The 19906-nt window shown below is 43.6% G+C and overlaps 1 protein-coding gene across 3 annotated transcripts in view; it reads left to right on the top strand.

The window, feature by feature from the left end:
- The first annotated feature begins 1923 nt into the window (after positions 1–1923).
- Positions 1924–19906, top strand: part of Slc10a7 (solute carrier family 10 member 7) — a 167965-nt gene continuing 149982 nt past the window's right edge. For all 3 annotated transcript variants that reach the window (XM_070022167.1, XM_070022166.1, XM_070022165.1), the window contains exons 1-4: positions 1924–2208; positions 6112–6194; positions 13160–13296; positions 17873–17948. In XM_070022167.1, coding sequence (XP_069878268.1) covers positions 2109–2208; positions 6112–6194; positions 13160–13296; positions 17873–17948 — 396 coding nt within the window. In that variant the 5' untranslated portion in view covers positions 1924–2108. The remainder of the gene's footprint in view (positions 2209–6111; positions 6195–13159; positions 13297–17872; positions 17949–19906) is intronic.

Below are 19906 nucleotides of genomic sequence, written 5' to 3'. Positions count from 1 at the left end.
TTGTAGTTGGTCTCTGCTGCTGGGCTTTTCTTCCTCTTTTGATACATTTGGTTCCCAGCATACTGGAACATATATCCATATCCAGGGAGAGTCTTCCCCCTCAGCTACTCATCTAAATACTTTCACAGATACAACAAAACATGTGCTTTACTAATCTATATTACACATTTAAACAATTGTGGGTCTTTTTTTTTTTTGGCCTGTCCTGGGGCTTGAACTCAGTTTGGGCACTGTCTTTGAGATCCTTTTTTTCGTGGCTAGTGCTTTACCACTTAATTGAGCCCCTGGACCACTTGGTTTTTTGCTTTTTTTTTTTTTTTTTCTGAGTTTATTGGAGATAAGAGTTCTACATGTTAAGCCCTACATTTGAATTTGTTAGAATAGCTCACAGAAATCCTTCGTTACTATTGCTGATTTATTACACAGACTACTTTAAAGGACATACATGAATAAGCAGATGAAGAGGTACATGAGATAAAGTTTGGGATGGGAGCTTCTGTCCCTATGGAGTTGGGGTTAACAACCTTCTTGGCATATGGATAGGCTCAGCAACTTACCCACAGTACTGGGGTTTTGAACTCAGGGCTTTGAGCTTGCTAGGCAAGACACAACTCCAGCCTTCCATTATTATTTTGATAAAGCCTTCATTACACACACATGATTGATTAACTGGATCTCCAGCTCCTCTCCCCTCCCTGCAAGTGGGGAGTGGACAAAAAGTTCCAGACCGGTACTTTCCTTTAACTACCATGAAAAAAAACAAGATTCCTATGAGCTAGACTCTGCGCTATACAACAGTAGTAGAATTAGTAAGAGTTGGTGAACAGCCACAAAGTTAAAACCACTCAGTTTTTAATGTAAAGTCATCCTATCAATGACTCAGATTTGATTCCTTATCCGAGGAAGTTACTAGAAGAAAGTACTTGTAAACTGTTTCATGTAACTTGCCTTGGAGTGCCTTATAATTAACGGCCGATTATTTTTTTAAAATCACATTCAGGTTTTTCCTCCTCCCCCTCCCCCTCCCATCACTTCCCCCTTCTCCTACCCCCTCCTTTCTTCTTCCTCCTCTTCTCCCTCCTCCTCCCTTCCTCTTCCTCCCTGTCCTCCCTCCTCCTCCCCCCTTTCTTCCTCCCCTCCTCCTCGTCCCTCCCCCCTCTTGCCCCTCCTCCGGGGAAACGGTTTAAGGCAGCCGTGCCTTCCCGGTAAGTTCTCAGGTCCGGGGCGGCCCTCTGCGCGGTGGCCGCGGCTCGGAGGCGGGGGCCGCCCGGGGCCGCTCGCCCGGCGGGAGGCGGGGTCCCGGCCGCCGCGGAGAGCCCGGGACGCGGGGGAGCTCGCCGTGGGGGGGGGGGGTCAGGCGGGCCCTCGGGGAACTGCCCCGGCCCGGCCGCCCCGGCCGTGGGAGCCGCCTCGGCCTCCCTCCCAGAGCGGCGGGATCTCCCCACGCCACCCGCCCCGCCCCGTGGGTGACCCACCCGGCCGGGGCAGCCTTCCCGACGGCGGCGGACGCGGAAGGCGGGGCCCACCCCCTTCTCCCGTCCCGCCCGGGGCCCGGGGCCCGGGGCCCAGGCCCCGCACACCCCGCGCCGCTCCCGCGCGGCCGCTCCCGCCGCGAACCCGCGCACAAGTGGTTTCCCGCCCCCCCCTCATACGTCAGCGTCCGCGCCGGGAAGCGCCGTAACGCCCCGAAGAGGAGCGCATCAAGAATACGCTCCCCGCCCCCGCCCCCCGCCCGCGCATTTCCCACAGAGAGATCCAAGGCTCCGGGCTCACGGTAGCGCAGAGGAGAGCCGGCCGGTGCTGTCCCCTTCCCTGCCGCTCCGACGCCGTCAGTCCCGCGTCGGTGTCCGGCTCGCCTGGGCGGTAGTGCGCGTCTGCTCGGCGCTGCGTGGTAGTGATGGCGGCGCTCTGTGCGACTTTCCCGTCACGGGGTAACTAGTACTCCAGCCGCGCCGCGCGCCGCGGGAGCCGCCCGCGGCCGCCGGACTCGCCCCGCTGCGTGTCCGCGGGCGCCGCGGGCAGCGTGGAGACGCCCCGGGGCTCGAGCGAGCGCGGCTTGAGGAGGAGGCGAGGCCCGCGGAGCCCCGCAGCCCGCCCGCCGGAGCAGCATGAGGCTGGCGGAGCGGCTGCGCAAGGACTGGTTCCTGGTGGGCATCGTGGTGGCCATCGCCGGCGCCAAGCTGCGGCCGTCGGTGGGCGTGAACGGGGGTGAGTGCGGGCGCGGGGCGGCGCGGGATTAGCTGGGACGAGCCGGGGTTCGAGTCCCGGCCCCTTCCCTGCAGCTGTCCGCCGCTGCCCTCCGCGCCCAGCTGTTAACCCGGACCGGAGCTCAGTCCCCCGGCTCCCAGAGCAGCCTCCTCATCCCAGGGGACCCCAGTGCCCACCAGGAGTACTGGAGCTCAGTCCCCCGGCTCCCAGAGCAGCCTCCTCATCCCAGGGGACTCCAGGTGCCCGCCAGGAGTACTGGAGCTTAGTCCTCCATCTCTCAGAGCAACCTCCTCATCCCAGGGGACTCCAACCAGGAGTCAGTCCTGGAGCTTAGTCCCCCGGCTGTCAGCAGCATGCAGGCGCAGGACCCTGGCTGTCTGGGAAAGCCTACAGGTGTCCCGGTGGGGACCGACCTCATTGTCTCAGGGTGTCTCCAACTCCTCCCGCCCTCCGTGGTAAAGAATCCATAAAAGACCAGAAAGCTCTAGGTGGGGGAAAAAAATCAGGAAGAGGGGCCCCTCCCTGTCCCCACCTGGGTCTGGGGGGCCGGGGTGGGGAGTTGGGAGGTCAGCGTCTGCAGGCACCGCCCCCTCCATGCAGGAGTGACACGTTGCACTCCTCCATGCAGGACAGCGCGGCCCGCTGGCAGCTGTGTGGGTGTGGGTGTGGGTGTGTGTGTGCACAGAGGTGTAGCTAGCAGTTGCTGGACAGTGGGAGCTTTGTGACACCCCCTCACACCCGTGGGGCCCTGCATGTACCATTAACCCTTTGCACCCCCCCCAACTTTAGACAGCCTGGTCTGGTCTTGCTTCTCTGAAGCAAGGGTGGAATTTCTGCCCCCCCCCCCCCCTCTCTCTCTCTCTCTCTCTCTCTCTCTCTCTCTCTCTCTCTCTCTCGCCTTGCTGGTAAAGTTTACACCTTGGGGGACTTAACAACTCGGTAGTGCAGGGCAGGCAGAAGAGAATCTACACCACACACACCCCATCATCTTTGGGCAAAGTCTCCTACCTGTAAGGCAAGCACCCCACTTGCTGAGCCAGCCCAGGCAAGCACCCCACTTGCTGAGCCAGCCTCTTTTTGTGTGCATCTTGTCCAAAGAAAGAAGAGTCTCCCATAACTTTGCCACGACTGACTTCCCATCAGTGATCTTCTGGCCCTGGCTCCTGACACACGATATTTTTGTAGAGCAGGAAGCTCCTATGTCTGAATGTTGTATCTTTTTGCTGACTTGGTGCTGGAAATGAATGAAAAGAGCTCCAGGGGGAATCAGTGGCTCCTCCTTCCCTGTTCTTTCACTAAGAAGTAGCTTCTGGAAACGTTTTAAGTTTAGTTATTTTAACAAAGATCTAGGCCTTGAAAGCGTTTTGTTGGTTTCAAAATGTTTTCCTTTTCTTCTATATCCAGTATAGTACACAGTGTTAGACTAGATATGTTCTCGATGACACAGAAAACACAAGTTCGTTTGGTTTTTGACACAGCTCTTTCTGGGAGCTTTTGGGAAAGTTGTGAAAAATTGGTCATTTCAGGTTCTGTCAAATAAAGAACACCCTGTCCCCAGAGTTGAGTACTCAGTAAAAATGAAAGCTGAGAGAGTTAATCCCGGCCATAGGTGTGATCAAGGTGTAAGGCCCACCCAGGCAAGAGCTGGAGGCCCTGTCAGCAAAGTAACTAAAGGAACTGGATTGCCTGTGGTGTGGTTTGGCAGTGCTGCTGAGTGGTGAAATCACTTCCTGGGACTTCCTCCAAGGAGCTACTTTGACACCTATTCTGTCATCTTGTTTGTTCTCTTGGACTATGCTTGCTGAGGTTTTGTCATATTATTGTGTCTTAGAAATCTTGCTTCCTGTTTCCACTGGCTCTGATGGTATTAATATAGGATAGCTCGAAGTGCTTTTGCTAATTCGGAAAGAATAGAAGTAACATGCTAAGAGCTGAAGGGAACTTACCAAGTATTTTAAGTCAGCATCTCTCCCTCCCTGCCTGCCTTTCTTTGCTGGGATGCTGGGGATTGAAACCAGAGCCTCACACATGCTGAGCACAAGCTCTGCCATCCAGTTACATTCCCAGAACACAGCATGCTTTTTATATAGGACACTGAAGTCCAAGACCTTGTGTGACTGCAAGCCAATTTTCCTCTTGTGAGAATACAGTGATTGGGGCCAGGGTTTCAGCACAGTGGTGGAGTTCTTGCTAAGCATGCACAAGGACCTGGGGTCAGTTCCCCCCCAGTACCATAAACCAAGCAATTAACTGATCAACCAGCCAGCCAAACAACCAGTTACTGAGTTAGTAACTAGTATATAATCCAATAAGATCTTAACTTGTTACATCAAGCAATGATCGTATTTCCAAAATAAAGCCACATTTACAATTATCTGGTGAGTGTAAATTCTGGGAGAACATTACTCAATCCAGTTCAAGAGGGTTGGGTAGAATGTCAAGTATGAGATGACCTCATATTTAAAATGTTAGTATATATTAGTGTTTCTCACCCTGGGCACTTGAACATTTTGGATGTGATAATGTGTGGGAGCAGCTGTTCTGTCCTCCCAGAGTGATTAGCACAATTCCTGGTCTTTGCACACTAGATGCAGGAGCAAACCTTTCTCACCAGCTTTGACAAAAAAGAGTTTCCAACCTTTGCTAGATACATAGTGGAAACACGGCACAATAGCTACCTCTACTACTGACCGGCTGCTTGTACTGGTTAAAAAACAGCAACAACAAAAAAACCAAAGGCGACTCCGAATTTCATGTTTTAAATGCACGGTGATTCTTTGGTTAGCACATTCCGTTTTCTAGCTGATTGTGTACAAGTCGCAAATAATGCTTTTTCAGGGTGTTCTTCTCTGTTGTCCTCACAAAAATGTGTGCGCTGATGTCAGCCCAGGGCCAGGCCTGTCTGGTTCACCCCAGGGTCCCCAGAGTTCACTATAGTCACAGTAGTATATTTTCAGGTATTCTATGTGAAGCATCTCATCCACATAGTAAATACTTAGAACATAGTACTTTTTGGAAGAACTGAATACATAGGTGAATTTCTCTCTCTCTCTCTTTCTCTCTCTCTTTCTCTCTCTTTCTCCTTCCTTCCTTCCTTCCTTCCTTCCTTCCTTCCTTCCTTCCTTCCTTCCTTCCTTCCTTTCTTTCTTTCTTTCTTTCTTTCTTTCTTTCTTTCTTTCTTTCTTTCTTTCTTTCTTTCTTTCTTTCTTTCTTTCTTTCTTCCTGAACTCTGGGCCTGGATGCTGTCCCTCAGCTCTTTAGCTCAAGTCTAGTGCTCTACCACTTGAGCCACAGCACCACTTCTGGCTTTTTCTCCATATGGGGTGCTGAGGAATCGAACCCAGGGCCTCATGCATGCAAGGCAAGCACTCTATCACTGAGCCACCTTCCCAGTCCTCTTTCTGTCCGTCTGTCTATCTGTCTATCTTTCTGTTCTAGAAGAAATAAGATACCATTTGTCAAATCAGAGAAGGCCACTTCATTCACTACCTGGAGATGTTTTGATGGAGAAGTCACTTAGTTAGATGTGCTTAGGACCTGGGTTGGATACTGTTGCTTACTTGAGCTCTTTTATTCTTCTGGACAGTTCTGCTCCTTACCCTTGAAAATTGTCAAGGACTTTCACTTTCAAGTTAGGCTGCATCACAGCAAATGATAAACTCTGGCCATAGGACACTCTGTTAATAATGTAGACACTGTTAATATTTTTTTCTTTAACTTTTTTTTTAATTGTGAAAATACCGTACAGAGGGGTTACAATTACACGGGCAAGGTAATGAGTACATTTCTTATCAAGCATTGTTTATAACATTTACTCTCCTCCAATACAGTCCTCTTGCATACCAAGTTATTTATTGCAAACTCCTTACAAACAATAACTCCTTTTTTTCTTTCTCTTTTTAGGGCCACTGAAGCCAGAAATAACCGTATCCTACATTGCTGTTGCCACAATATTCTTTAACAGTGGACTGTCATTAAAAACAGAGGTACTGTCACTTATGGGGCACATGAAAAACAGTGAAGAAAATTTAATTTATACTGAGAGTCTTGAAATTTCAGCATCATTTTGTAAACCATTTATCCCTATATAGGGATATGACAGAAGATAATTTGGGCTTTAACAAAGGACTTGTATTTTGTTTCAGCATACAGAAAGTTTATAATTGAATAGCATGAGTACTGAGAATGGGGTAGAATGTTCTTTTTTGAGTCCTGAGAATGGGGCAGAATGCTTTTTTTTTTAAAATCATTTTTATGAAGCAAGTTATATATAAATGTTATCCTAATGAAGAGATAATATCAACTATCAATGAAACAGAAAATAAGAGTATAAAAGATAATATATCTCACCTATTAACTTGGAAAAAGTTAAGCTATCCAGTAGTACTAAGAATTAAGAAGGTGTAGTTTTTTAAAAATTAGTTTTGAAGCAGGGCACTGGTACCTAATGCCTGTAATCCTAGCTATTCAAGAAGCTAAGAACTGAGGATTGTGGTTCAAAGCCAGCCTGTATGGGAAAGTCTATGAAATTCTTCTCTTCAATTAACTACACAAAGCTGGAAGTGGTGCTGTGCCTCAAGTGGTAGAGCACTAGTTAGCGTTGAGTACAAAAGCTCAGAGACAGCACTCAGGCCCAGAGTTCAAGCTCCAGTATCAGCACCAAAAAGCTTAGTTATGACTGAAATATAAATGCATAAAAGTTATGAGTGACTTAAGAGTGACTGTTTTTAATATGGTAGCTTCCTCAAATTGTAAAAAGGAAGGTGATATCTACACTTGGATACACTTGAGGTTTAATTGGATTTCCATTTTTTGTTTTTTGGTAGTCCTAGGGCTTGAACTCAGGGCCTGGGCACTGTCCCCGATCTTCTTTTGCTCTCGGCTAGCACTCTACAGCCACAGCGCCACTTCTAGCCTTTTCTGTTTATGTGGTACTGAGGACTCAAACCCAGGGCTTCATGCATGCTAGGCAAGTACTCTACCACTAAACCACATGCCCACCTCTCCCTTTCGCTTCTTTCATGAATCATCTTTTGTTCCCATGACTCATGCTGCTCAAGTAATGTTTGTGATTTCAACTTTTAAGTAATTGTTATTTCAAAGCATATTCATGCCTCGTGTATTGGTAGTTTTAAGATAAAAATTGGTGTCTTTCCTCCAAAATCACGATCTGTCACACTCATAGGTAAGATTATGTACTGATGCAGTCTTGTCTGAAAAGACGATTTTCTTTATAAAAATAAAGAAATAGAGATATTTTTGTATTTTAAAGAGGAATGAATAGAATTCGTTTGTTTCATCATATAAAGTAATTTAACAGATATGGATACAATTGTACTGTAAGCATTTTTTTAAATGGCTTTTGAAGTTAAAATCAGGGTTTAGCCTCATGTTTTGCCTATGTTTATTTTTCATTTTTAAATTTTTATTTATTTATTTATTTATTTTTTGGGTCTGGTCGTGGGGCCTCAACTCTGGGCTTGGGCGCTGTCCCTCAGCTCTTCAGCTCAAGGCTAGAGCTCTACCACTTGAGCCACAGCACCACTTCCGGTTTTTTTCTTTTTGCTTATGTGGTGCTGAGGAATCAAACCCAGAGCCTCATGCATGCAAGGCAAGTGCTCTACCACTGAGCCACCTTCCCAGCCCCCTTTTTTTTTTTTGGTCCGGTCGTGGGGCCTGAACTCTGGGCCTGGACGCTGTCCCTCAGCTCTTCAGCTCAAGGCTAGCGCTCTACCACTTGAGCCACAGTGCCACTTCCGGCTTTTTTCTTTTTGCTTATGTGGTGCTGAGGAATCGAACCCAGGGCCTCAGGCATGCAAGGCAAGCACTCTACCACTGAGCCACCTTCCCAGCCCCTATTTTTTTTTTTTTACATATGATTTGAATGAAATTTAGTATCTCTTTCTTAGGTGACCCTGTTAAAAGTATGGGGGAAAATATGATTTTACTACATTGATGCATTCCATAGGTTAGTCTAAATCTTTTCACAGGGTATCTCTTGATATACAGAGATCCAACTCTCAGTATTCTCACGTATTACTTGATATAGGAAGGGATTTCCTAAAGCCAGTTCCAGTTCTATAAATAGGGTTTTTATGAATGAATCATTATTATAAGACACTGCCTTTTCCTTGTCAACCCTGAGTTGTGAAATTGGCTGATCAAATGTGTGTATGTGTATGGGGATGGGTGGGGGGTGGGGGCGTGGCACAGAAGCTAGCTGCCACACTGTGGAGCTGGAGCCCTTCCTGCTGTCCTGGCTGGTGTCTGGTGGAGCAGCTGCCATACCCAGGTCTTCTTCTTGGGACATTGCTCTAACTATGTCCCCCTGGTGGCTGCCTAATGGCTACAGCTGTTACATATGCCATGGGAAATCTGGCAGGGAGACACCATGTCTCTCACTCCTTAGCTTCTTACTCAATGCTGTTCTGTAAAGCAGCCAACCTGGAGGGATGCAACCATAAAGGAAGGAAGAATGCCGCAGCTCTGAGCATTGCTGTATGGCCTCACTTCTGTAAGCACCTAGGAAACCTGTGGGGAGCCATCTAGCTGATTTGGATTGGGTGATGAGAGGCCTTGACCTTGTGCTTCCTCGTGGCATTGGAGTAGCCATCAAAGCTGTGTGTTCCATCAAAGACCCTTTTCAAACCAAGACAACATCATGTCATTTTCAAAAGCCATTTAACTTAAACATGCTAGATTGCATCATTTTATGATATCAGGCCATCTCTAGGCACTGCTGTGTTTTTGGCAGCCGGTTTTAAACTAGGAGGGAGGTAACGGTCTTGTTTGCTTTTTTTTTGGGGGGGGGGTCCGGTCGTGGGGCCTGAACTCTGGGCCTGGGCGCTGTCCCTCAGCTCTTCAGCTCAAGGCTAGCGCTCTACCACTTGAGCCACAGCACCACTTCCGGCTTTTTTCTTTTAGTTTATGTGGTGCTGAGGAATCGAACCCAGGGCCTCAGGCATGCAAGGCAAGCACTCTACCACTGAGCCACCTTCCCAGCCCCTCTTGTTGTTTACTTTTTAGTCAATAATCCTAATTTAGTTTCAGCTAGGACTTTATTTGTGTGTCTTATTCCTGGAAGAGTTTATTTGTGTACTATGAAGATACTCTAAATTATTATTGACTTACATGTATTTGGAAGTGTTTGTGTCAGTTCTATTCAAGTTTGATTTATATTGATCATTTCATGTAGCATCATTCATACATTGATTAAATGATGCATGTTCTAATACCTATTTGACTATTTCTGAAAATTATGAAGGATACTATGCTAATGGGATGCTAAATCATCACTTTTATGGGTGTTGATTTCTAGTTTTTGAAATGCTAAAAAATGTGGAGGAGGTAAGATGGGGAAAAGGCAGAGTATTAAAAAGAATGAATCTGATCAATGTATAAATACAGATAAAGTGTCAAGTTTCTGAAATCTTGTAATATTGAAGCAAGGCCACATTATAAATGTCCTTTATATTCAGATAACTTTTCACCAATTGTGTCAGGAGGATTTGTCACCAAGGACATAGTTAACTGGCTGTGACTACAAGGCACTGTACTTAATGCTGACAGACAGATGACCAAGGGGCTCAGGGCCTAAAAGGGTCCCCGATAGAGCAGAATAGTCAGTCAGATTTTCCCCCATTTTCCTGAGCCAATTTTGATTAAAAAAAAACTGCCGTAGGTGAAAAATATAGCAGACTCTAAATTTGTGGCTCATGCTGCTTTTTTAAAGCCTAGAGTTATGAGGCTGACTCCCACACAGAAACGGGATCTGACAAAGGCCACAAAAGGGCTGGAAGGGAAATCGGTATGCAATGAACGCCTTTCTACATCACTACGTCAAGCTCACAGCTCTGGTGCTGGGTGAGACTCCGGTATAATCACATTATGTGAACTCTCATAAGTTGATTTGAACAGAATTTGACCTGCATTACATATGAACAAACAAGATAGCCTGCTGAGTCAACTTTTTAATTATTCACTATGGCATGTATGTAGAATAATACTGTTTTAGGTTTCAGAGGGTCTACTTGGAGATATGTGGTTTTGTTCTGTTTTTCCCAGTATTACCTTCTTGGACCTTTGTGGTATGAAAAAGACATGAAATTGTGCAAGCCTGGTTCAAGCTGCTTGTACATTCTCGTTATTTTGATGAATTAATGAATTAATTTTCATGCTTCTTGGCTGATTGTTTGACTAGTGTGCCACCACTTGTGTCACTTTTGTTTTGTGTGTGCTATTCTGGAGCTTGACCTCAGGTTCTAGGTGCTTTCCTTGAGCTTCTGTGCTCCAGGCTAGCACACTACCATTTGAGCCCCTTGGTACTTAATTGGAGATAAGAGCTTGGACTTTCTTGCCTGGCTGGCTTCAAACTGTGATCATCAGGCCAGGCGCTGGTGGCTCACACCTGTAATCCCAGCAACTCAGGAGGCTGAGATCTGAGGATCACTGTTCAAAGCCAGCCTAGCAGGAAAGTCCATGAGACTCTTCTCTCCAATTAACCACCAGAAAACCAGAAGTGGTGCTGTGGCTCAAGTGGTACAGCACTCGCTTTGAGCTGAAGAGCTGAGGGACAGCGCCCAGGCCCAGAGTTCAAGTCCTATAACCAACAAAACAAACTGTGATCATCAGATTTCAGCCTCCTGAGTAGCTGGGAATACAGGTGTGAGCCATCAGTGCCTGCCCTACATTGTACTGGTAATTTTGGAGACAGAATCTCATAGACTCTTCTTCTGCCCAGCCTGGGTTCAAACCATGATCCTCCAGATCTCAGCCTCCTGAGTCGAAGATTACAGACATAAACCACTAATGCCCAGTTTATGCTAGTTATTAATCCCATGAATATTCATCCCAAATGAATAGCTGCCAATTTTTTTTTTGTAGGCTTTCTCTTCATTCTAGTGCCTGTTTGGTTGGCAAAACATTTTAGTTTGATACAATCTCATATTTCAGATCTTGGTTTTATTTGCTGAATTATTAATTATTGAGGAATTGCTGAATTCCTGAAGTTTTCCTGTAGTAGTTTCAAAGTTCTAGGTTTTACTTTAAGGCCTTTGACCCACTTTGAAATGATCTCAGTACAGGATGGAGACAGTAATCTAATCTCAGTATTCACATGTGGATATCTAGTTTTTCCAGAACCATTTGCTCAAGAAACTTTTTTTCTGCAACCTTTGTTTTTGGCACCTTTGTCAAAAGTCATCTGACTATAACTGTGCGGGCTTATGTTTGGGTCTTCTCTTCTTTTCCATTCATCTATGTGTCTATTCTTGTGCTACTGCCATGCTGTTTTTGTCCCTATGGCTGTATAGTATAGTTTGAAGTCAAGTATTGTACTTTTCACCGTCTCTTGTTTTGCTCAGGATTGCTTCTGCTACTTGAGGTCTTTTGTGTTTCTTGTAGGACTGAACTTTAGGACTGATTATTTTCTACTTTAAAGGATACTATTGGCATTTTTGTCTTCAGATTGTTTTCCATAGTGGAGCCACTTTTACAGTGTCAATTCTGCAAATCTGTGAACATGGGCTGTATGTCTTCTGGTGTGTTCTTCTGTTTCTTTCTTCAAGGTTTTGTAATTTTTGTTGTAGAAGTCTTCCACCAATCTTAGTTAAACACATTCCTACTTGTCTTATCTTACTAGAGGCTAGGGATGGGCATTGTAGTTGTATTTACAAACTGTGAGTTTCTGGCACCTTTGCATATGCTGCCATGATTGCTTGCTTTTTTTTTTTTTTAAAGGTCTATGCTTTTTCTACTACTTTCCACATTTGTTTTATTCCATCTAACACAAATTCAAATGTTATGTGTAAGTTCATATTGTAGTAGAATCTTGGAGGTTAACGATTCCCTGTAGGCTGTGAGATTCCTAATACTCGCCTTGTTCTACTGAATGTGCATTTCTTCTCACTCTCTGGCAGCTGTGCGATACTGTGGGAGCCGATAAGGGGTTTCTGGTTCCAGGAGAGGCTTGCTGCTGATCTTCATCTAGTACTAATGCCCAACCTCAATGTCTTCATTCGTGACTCAGAAGTTCTGATTTTTATCTAATGTGATCCTCATGAGGATTAAATAAGATTGTAAAGGGGCAGGCTCGGATCCCAGCAAACACTGGTTACTCTGTGGAGAAATGCAATGAATACACAGACTATTATGGAGGAAAACTTTCTTACGTAAATTTCAATAACCTCTTGCCCAGTTAACGCCTTTATTCATTTAGTAGAATGAGTAAAGATGTCTATATTTAATTAAAATGTAGTAATTGCTGCTTAGGTAGTTTTACTTGTTTTAAAGGTTTTTTTTTTCTGTATTTAAACATGTTCGTTTTTAATGTTGTTTTCAAATCTATACTAACGTAAAGATAGTTTATACTAACTGTGTTGTATCTTATTCAATGGGTACAGATCATGCCTGAGTGGAATATATATTTTTAAATGGGTGAGATAAAAGTATATATGTGGGACAAATATATATTTTCACTTGTTTTATGTTTCATGTAATAGTTGAACTGGCCGTAGATTTTATGAAAATCTTTTCTGTCACTAAAAATGTTACCTGTCTGGGCTGGGAAGGTGGCTCAGTGGTAGAGTGCTTGCCTTGCATGCCAGAGGCCCTGGGTTCGATTCCTCAGCACCACATAAGCAAAAAGAAAAAAGCCAGAAGTGGTGCTGTGGCTCAAGTGGTAGAGTGCTAGTCTTGAGCTGAAGAGCTGAGAGACAGCGCCCAGGCCCAGAGTTCAGGCCCCACGACCAGACCCAAAAAAATAAATGTTACCTGTGCCACACACAGAATTTTCTAAATCTGAATTATTAGAGCATATTGTTTACTTAAAGCCTGGCTTTTTTATATAAGCTTATAAAGATTTGAATAATGAAATAACTCAAATAAACTTACTTTAGTGGAAATCTTTGTTCAGACATCCTTTTCTTACCTTTTTGTGCCTTCATTTTTCCAGGAGCTGACGAGTGCTTTGGTGCATTTAAAACTACATCTCTTTATTCAGATCTTTACGCTTGCATTCTTCCCAGCAACGATATGGCTCTTTCTTCAGATTTTATCAATCACAACCATCAATGAATGGCTGTTAAAAGGGTATGTTTGAAACTTTTAACTGGACATTTTTAGTGACACTGTTTCTAGGGCAACTATATGCCAAAGGACTTTTGTCTATGCCATCTTACAGGGAAAGAAAAATACTTAACATTATGCTTTAAGACAACAGTGTCTGCAAGAACACAAAAATATTGATACAGAATTGTTTAACAGAATCTCAGTACACATCCCCATGCTTAATCTTAAGGTACTAGGATGCACAGTTTTCTGGGAAATTTCGAGTAGTCTTGGGAGAAAATTAGAAGAGACTGGAAAATGGAAGGCCTATATCCATGGCAATGTAGATTAACTTGATTGCCTTACCTTTGCCAAATGCATCTTATCAACTGTGTACTGATAATGTCTGAGTAGAATATATACATATATATACATATATATTTAAGTGGGTAAGAAAGTTATATGTGTGGGATGAGTGTTTATATTTTCACTTGTTTTACATTTTATCTACTAGTTGAATTGATGGGAGAGTTTGTTTTCCATCATTAAAAACGTTACCATATACCAGACATGGTGGCACTCACTTGTAATCCCATTACTTTGAGAGCCAAGTGAGGTGGGACACATTTGGAAGTGAGCCTGGCACTCAGGAGGCTGAGGCAGGGAGAGTCTGAGCTCGAGGTTCACTTGGGCTGCATGGTGAGACTTCATCTCAAAACCAAACAAAATCTGAAGAAGGGAATGGAAGGAAGAAGGAAGGGAGGTAGAGAAGGAAGGAGAGTTCAGGGGAGGGGATGAGAGGAGGAAGGCAAAGAAAAGAAGCAAGAAGGAGGAAGAAGAAAGGAACGAGGGAGAGGAAAGAAAGGACGGAAAGAAGGAAGGTAGGAAGATCAAGATGATAGCATTGTACTAGCATTTTATGAGAAGTACAGCACTTGCGATGTCTATATACTAAATAAAGCAAGCATGTAGTTCTCATCTTGGGAGGTTATGCCTAAAGGCATATACATGCCTCTTGCCTCATTTAGAGAGCGCTCTTTCCTGCTTGCTTTGTTTTCCCCACCCCCTCCACAGTCTCAGAGTACACACTACAAAGTTAACTTGAGGGAGTTGCAAACACTTCTCTCAGGATCGTGTTGAAATAAAAGCATTCTGAGCACAAGTTCCCCTGCCCCCACATTGCTGTAGACAGCATGGAGGTGAGCTCATTCAGCACACTTGTGACTGTCTAGACATGAGTAAAAACCGTCTGCTAAGGGAGGGCAGAGGAAAGAACGTGAAGGGTGAATTTATGAAGATCAATTGGAGACATCTAGAACTCTAAAGTCTCATACTGGATTATTAGGTGAAACTTAGTTCCTCTGGAGAGTTTAGAGAAGAAACATGATCTGAAAGAGAGAAATTCATTCTTTTGAATGGCATAGGGATTATCAATAAAAACAATGTAATACCTACTTCAGATTTTCTAAGAAAGAGGTTAAATATTCTCACACACACACACAGAACTGAGAGAGGTGACAGATATGTTATTTAGCTTGATTATAGCAATCATTTCACAGTGTAAACACTTATTAAAACACCATATGGAGCCAGGTGTGGTGGGGCATGCCTATAATCTTAGCCCTTGGGAAGCCGAGGTTGGAGAAATGGTGAATTCCAGGCCAGCGTGAATTAAATAGCATGTTCAAGGTGAGGCCCTCCACGCTTCAAAACAAACCAAACCTAAACGTACTTACTTTTTGTCAATTATATCTCCATAAAACTTTAAAAAATATATAAATTGAGCAGAAGATATGTTTAGTTTGAGAGTAGCCTATAAACTTGTGGATAATAGTTAGGACTAGAATGGAAATTTGGAAGTATTCCTACAGATTAAAATACTTTAAGATTGCAAAGAATGCCACAAAGATAACAGAAAAACAGAATAGGCTGGTTTAAAAGATAAGAGATAAAGAAAGCTGGGCGCTGGTGGCTCACGCCTGTAATCCTAGCTACTCAGGAGGCTGAGATCTGAGGATCGCGGTTCAAAGCCAGCCCGGGCAGGGGAGACCGTGAGACTCCTATCTCCAATAAACCACCAGAAAACCGGAAGTGGCGCTGTAGCTCAAGTGGTAGAGCGCTCGCCTTGAGCTGAAGAGCTGAGGGACAGCGCCCAGGCCCAGAGTTCAAGCCCCACGGCCGACAAAAAAAAAAAAAAAAAAAGATAAGAGATAAAGAACCGGCTGAAATGTGGAAGAAAGTGATGAAGAAAGAAATGAGAAAGGAAAATATAAGTCCAAATGAATATGGAAGAAAGGAGATTGGCTGGCCTTGAATTAGCCATCCTAATTTATGCTTGTGCTTAAAGTGGCCACGGACCACCTTTATGATCACTGTTTTTTATATTGCTAGTAGAGGCAGAAATCTAATTCCAGAAGAGTGTGCTGTGTGCCACAGAGGTAGCACGCTCCTTAAAGAAAGTCAACCATGAAATGTAAGGAAGAGTGTGGGAGGGGATCTTAAAGCAACAGTACCAGTGTTGCTGTTATCTCATTTTGTGTATTGCATCTCCAAAGGCAAGAGTAAAGGTTGTCTTAGGCTTTTCCCTATTCCCTTAGAGAGTCTCTTAGGGAGAGAGTCTCCTTAGGGAGAAAGGACATGCCTATGGAGCTTTTTAGAAAGATGGGGAGAATTATTATTCTTGCTACTTGAAAGGAAAGGGCTGAGAGGGAGGAAAAGATTCAACAAGTTGGAAAGGTTTGAAGGAACCTGAGGGGGACCTGTCTCTAGATTTGGTGGCAGGGGACACTGAAGGCAGAGAGGGCCCAGGAGGCTGTGTGCTAAGTAAATCCTTGATCTTGGATGCCAGAATAAAAGTTAATGGACAAGTGAACTGACTTTCTCTCTTAACTTCAGTTTTTCATTACCATGAGAATGACAGTCATACTTATTTCACCAACTTGTAAGGAGCACGTGAGATGTTGTGTAAGGTGAACTACAAATGGTTGATGCTCACCATTAGTTGGTGAGGATCCTGGCAGCCCCAAAGGAAGGTCAGAGATTGCTATTACACAGACTCCTTTAGCCTCATTTAGGGAAATAGACCACTGAAGAAGCCCCAGCTGGATGTACTTGGGTCCTGGTAGTCCCAGCTCTTCCAAAGGCTGAGGCAGGAGAATCACTGGAGCCTGAAAGTCCAAGGCCATCCTGTGCAATGTAGCGAGATAGAGTCTGTAACAACAACTCCTACCATAATAATACCAATATACTGAACTGAGCGAGGCGGAAATTGCATAAAGTGTTTTTTTTTGTTTGAATCAAGATGGATGAAAACCTTTCTTCCCTAAGCTTAGACAAGAACTTAGAATGAAACCTCTCTGTAACCATTCAGAATTTCAGTCTAATGCTGTACGCTTGGTACTCAGGCTAGTTACTTGATCGCTTTCTGCGAATTCTGAATAATGTGCTTTTAATTTCAGAACTTAGGTGACCATTCTTTGCTTCATTTGTTTGACATACAGTTTATTTTCTACCCTAAATTAATGATCTTGGGAATATAAAGTTAATAATGTAATAAAAACTTAGAATGGATGCCGGAATTCACCAGTGTCTGAGCCTGAGAAGTGTATGATTATGTCATGCTTATTTCTATAATAAGGTTATACTTTGATATGAAAGTTTGATAATTGCTGTTTCATAGAAAGAAATGAAAATACAAGTTTATATTTTGTTAAGTATTTTTGAACTGTGGATGCAGTTTATAGTTTTTTTTTTTCTTTTTTCTTTTTTTTGCCAGTCTTGGGACTTAAACTCATGGCCTGGATGCTGTCCTTGAACTTTTTATTTGCTTAAGGCTAGCACTTGAGCAATATCTCCACCTTTGTCTTTTTGGTGCTTAATCAGAGATAATAGTCTCATAGACTTTCCTGTCCAGGTTGACTTCGAACCACAGTCCACAGAGCTCAGCCTCCTGAGTAATTAGGATTACAGGTGTGTGCTCCCAGCACCTACTTTACTTTTATCAAAAGACTTTCTTTCACAATTATAAGGAAGTAAGGAAAGTTTCTCTGTTTATGTATTTAGGTGTTACTAGGTAGCACACCCTTCCTAAACGGATACGTCTCTTACCTTCATCTTCCAAGTACCTTGGACTACAGGCATGTCCTACTATCATCTCCTTGTCTTTTGCTTAAGAGGAAGATTTTTATTTTACTTGAAAGTAACCTAAGACTATATATACTTAAATTATTAAAGACTGTACACCCTAGAACTTGTCTTTCTTTTCTTTTTTAAACTCAGGGTCTTATGCTTATTGGACTGGTGTTTCTACCATTACCTGTATCTCCAGTCCTGGCTTTCTCTTGTTATTTACTGTTTTATGAACTGCATCATTAGAGCATCAGAATATTCAGAGATATAGCCACCCACCTCTATGGACTCCAATGAGAGCTCAGATCCTGTACCCTTGCCATATAATTCTATGCCATGTTGCTTCACACAAAATTGTCTAGACTCAGTGGAAACTACATCAATAAACATTCTCCTACCTCAACCCCGCTATTTTAGAATGAATGTAGTGAGACCTATGTATAATGGGGGGAAGACACTATTTACAATTGGATTTTCTTTTATTTTTCAGTTTGCAGACAGTAGGTTGCATGCCTCCCCCAGTGTCTTCTGCAGTGATTTTAACCAAGGCGGTTGGTGGAAATGAGGTGAGTCATGGGGCTAACCTGCTTTAAATGTAAAGTACACTCTGGGTTTTTATTTTGCTCAGAACTACATTTTGAACCTAAAGGAGTTGGGCTGTGGAAAACCATAATCCCAGCAGCTTACTAAAGAACTCACTGCATTTCTATACAAGATTGCTCATGAATTAGGATGATGATGAGTGGAATTTAGATTTTCAAAGAGAAAAGCCAGAGAAATAAATGAAGTAGCCAGAGAAATAAATGAAGTAGAGTTGGTGATTCTCTCTCTCTCTCTCTCTCTCTCTGGATACTGGTACTAGAGCTTGAACTCAGGCCTGTGCACTATCCCCTGGCTTTTTTTGCTCAAGGCTGATGCTCTACCACGTCACTTCCAGCTTTTTGCTGGTTAATGGGAGGTAAGAGTCTCATGATTTTTCCTGCCTTAGCAGGCTTTGGGCAGTGATCCTCAAATCTTAGCCTCCTGAGTAGCTAAGATTACAGGTGTGAGCCGCCAGTGCCCACTGAGATGTGATTTTTCTACCTCTGGAAATTAGGAGACAAAAGAACAGCAAAGTCCAAGGAAAGAGTTTTTTTTTTGTTTTTGTTTTTTTTTTTTTTAACACAAGACCCATAGATACCTTCTCCATTTCACAATTCTTTTTTTTGTTTGGGTCCGGTCGTGGGGTCTGAACTCTGGGCCTGGGCACTGTCCCTCAGCTCTTCAGCTCAAGGCTAGCGCTCTACCACTTGAGCCACAGCACCACTTCCGGCTTTTTTCTTTTTGCTTATGTGGTGCTGAAGAATCGAACCCAGGGCCTCATGCATGCAAGGCAAGCGCTCTACCGCGGAGCCATCTTCCCAGCCCCTCCATTTCTCAATTCTTAAAGCAATTATAATAAAGTAAATTGGGCCGGGCGCTGGTGGCTCACGCCTGTAATCCTAGCTACTCAGGAGGCTGAGATCTGAGGATCGCGGTTCAAAGCCAGCCCGGGCAGGAGAGCCCGTGAGACTCCTATCTCCAATAAACCACCAAAAAACCGGAAGTGGCGCTGTAGCTCAAGTGGTAGAGCGCTAGCCTTGAGCTGAAAAGCTGAGGGACAGTGCCCAGGCCCAGAGTTCAAGCCCCATGGCCGACAAAAAAAAAAAAAAGTAAATTGGGAGGAAAAGGTACATTTTTGTTGAATGGCATGAGACAATAGCCTTAAAAAACAGAATTTAGGCAAGGTACCTTAGATGGATTCAAAGAAATTACCCAGTAAAAGAATTGCCAATAAAAAGAATTGATTTTTGAAATATTCTGTCATGAAATGAAGAGTGATTGCATCCATTTTACCTTGTGACTTGCACTTTTGCAAGAAAGAATCTTTGCAAGTTCAAGTTAAAAAGTGCTTTCTGGGCAGGCGCTGGTGGCTCATGCCTGTAATCTAATACTCAGGAGGCTGAGATCTGAAGATCACAGTTGTGTTTGCAGCCAGTCTGGGCAGAAAAATGTCCAAGAATCATATCTCCAATTAACTAGGAAAAACACCAGAACCCAGTACCCTCCTCCACACACACGATTTCTTTTTTTATAACTTATTATTTTTGTTTCCAAGAACCAGCTAGAATTACTAATAAGTGTTCGTAGCAGAGAGAACTCAGTGTATGGGGATACCATTTATATATAAAAATATGCCAGTATGTCCTTTAGACATTTGAAGTAGATTAAATTAAATTACACTGTAAAACTGACAGGCCTATTTTGTGGCATTTACATTTTAAGCAATCTTTATTTAAATACTGGAAGCATGGTTAAGCTCTCTTTTTTTGGTAGTTATTATTCATTCCAGTATTTTCAATGAAAAAAATTAAAACTACATAATTATGAGTATGCTGTTGACACAGTCCAACTGATAGGGATGATCTGTGTGTGTGTGTGTGTGTGTGTGTGTGTTGTGAATGTGTGTGGTTCCTTTTTTAAATAATAAAAATATAATAAAGAT

The sequence above is a fragment of the Dipodomys merriami genome, unplaced genomic scaffold (genome assembly GCF_024711535.1).
Source record: "Dipodomys merriami isolate MVZ:Mamm:240054 unplaced genomic scaffold, mDipMer1.0.p SCAF_15, whole genome shotgun sequence".
NCBI classification, from domain to species: Eukaryota; Metazoa; Chordata; class Mammalia; order Rodentia; family Heteromyidae; genus Dipodomys; species Dipodomys merriami.
Note: the sequence above shows the minus strand (reverse complement) of the source record. Positions and strands in the feature narration are given on the sequence as shown.